The sequence below is a fragment of the Tupaia chinensis genome, unplaced genomic scaffold (assembly GCF_000334495.1).
Source record: "Tupaia chinensis unplaced genomic scaffold, TupChi_1.0 Scaffold000531_1, whole genome shotgun sequence".
NCBI lineage: Eukaryota > Metazoa > Chordata > Mammalia > Scandentia > Tupaiidae > Tupaia > Tupaia belangeri.
In genome coordinates this window covers 1,169,291-1,171,199 of record NW_006160044.1, presented here as the reverse complement: position 1 = coordinate 1,171,199, position 1,909 = coordinate 1,169,291, and the positions used below count along the sequence as shown (strand labels likewise).

The 1,909-nt window shown below is 52.5% G+C and overlaps 1 protein-coding gene and 1 gene segment (V, D, J or C); both read left to right on the top strand.

Annotated features, from left to right (window-relative positions):
• The window catches only part of LOC102496167 (Ig lambda chain C region-like), a 3,188-nt gene extending 1,429 nt beyond the window's left edge, over window positions 1-1,759 (top strand). The window contains 1 exon segment of the C gene segment in view: window positions 1,246-1,759. Coding sequence covers window positions 1,246-1,623 — 378 coding nt within the window.
• The window catches only part of LOC102496606 (Ig lambda chain C region), a 9,015-nt gene that overhangs the window by 4,759 nt on the left and 2,347 nt on the right, over window positions 1-1,909 (top strand). The gene's annotated exons all lie outside the window — the stretch shown is intronic.

Here is a 1,909-nt window from a genome sequence, read left to right as displayed (position 1 = left end):
GCGAGAAATCACCCCCCAGGGGGGATGGCCACGCCGCAATCCCTTCTCCTCCTTTCTCCTCTCGGGATCTTGGGCACGCACGCACACGCTCCTGGCGTGAGATTAAGCCACTGGGTTTGGGACTCAAATTGCAGTCTACTACATGGGAGCCTAGTGACATAGCCATTACACTAACTGCTGGTCCCTCAGCTGTCATTATTTCTGAACTCTGAGCGGTTCGGTTCATCTCCATCTCTCAGGGGCTAGCTAAACAGAATCCAGGGGTACAGGGACTCAGGATGGTTTTCCAGGGCTTTGGCACGGGTTCCTGGGCTCAAGATGGGGCACAGAATCCCAGGACAATACCAGGATACAGGAACCTGTCTGATCTCCTGGGGTCTGTCTTCTCTGGGTCATAGCTTTGGGGCTGCTCTCAGCACTATTTAAGAACAGGACCTTTGACTAAGGCTTAGAGAGGCACAAACAAGAGTGGGACAAGGACAGAGGAAAATGTTCCTGTGAGGGGACCCAAAGGTTTCAGGTCCTGCCCTTTTAACAGGAGGGATATATGCATGAAGAAGATAGAGCGTTGTAACGTTGGGGCCAGCGGCAGAGGCCCGGGGAGGGACTGCTCAGAGGGACAGCAGACACAACATGCCTAGGCAGTAAAAAGACTGGGGACACACAGAACCCCTTGGATAACTTCATGCCCAGGAAGACCTTGAGAGCTCACGCAGACTCAGCCTCAGAACAGAAAACCTCCTCCTCATGGAAACCTCCAGCTAAATGAACTCCTCAGACAAAACTATGGGACTCACACTCCCTGTTTAATCAGGCAGCCTAGAAAGTTCTAGGTTTCTGTGCAGGTGGGTCATGGGCTACATTGTTGGTGTGAAAAGGACCTCGGATGAAATACTGCCTCCCTCACAGGGAGAAGAAACTGGTGAAAGACAAACACCTTCATGGGCATATCCAGAGGGAGGGACCCGGCAGGAGGTAGTCAGACAGACATTCCTGTGGAGACCTGAGCAGAGTCACTCCTCTTTGGTGTCAGGACTGCGGGAAAGTAATTGAGATGAGCAATCCACAGTGAGGGCTTCTGTGATTGGAGATGGCTGTGTTCAGGGTGGGGAGACTTGCCACAAATCAGTTTGAGGAGTCTCTCATCAGAAGGGGTGTTCCCAACCATCTGTCTTCTCATCTAACTGATCTAACATGAGGAGCCTCAGCTAGAACTTCATGTCTGTGTCCCATGTCAAGAATTAGGTCGGGGCTCTCCACATAAACACCAGGCCTGTGACCTCTCACCTTTCCCACATCACAGGTCAGCCGAAGGCCAGCCCTACGCTCACAGTGTTCCCACCCTCCTCTGAGGAGCTGGCAACCAACAAGGCCACACTGGTGTGCCTGATTAACGACTTCTACCCGGCTGAGGTGACGGTGACCTGGAAGGCAGATGGCACAACCGTCACCCAGGGCGTGCACACCACCAAGCCCTCCAAACAGAGCAACAACAAGTACGCGGCCAGCAGCTACCTGAGCATGACTGCCGACCAGTGCCGAAATCGCAGCGCGTTCACCTGCCAGGTCACGCACGAGGGGAGCACCGTGGAGAAGAGCGTGACCCCTGCAACATGTTCTTAGGGCCCCACTTCCCATTGCATCCCTGGGGCCTAGGGCTAATGACCCCAGGAAAAGGGTCTCCCTCCAACTCCAGTTATCCTAGTCCTTCCCCCCGAATCTATAAACTTCCAATAAATACCCTAATTTCAATCAGAAAGCTTGCTCATTCTTTTTATCTCATTAATTTACAACCTCCTCAAGATTCTCATGGTGGAAAAGGCACTCTTCTGGATCCCAAGAAAATGACTCACACGCACCCTGAGAAATCACTCCACTATGTGTCATTGTCACCAGACACCTCTTTCCC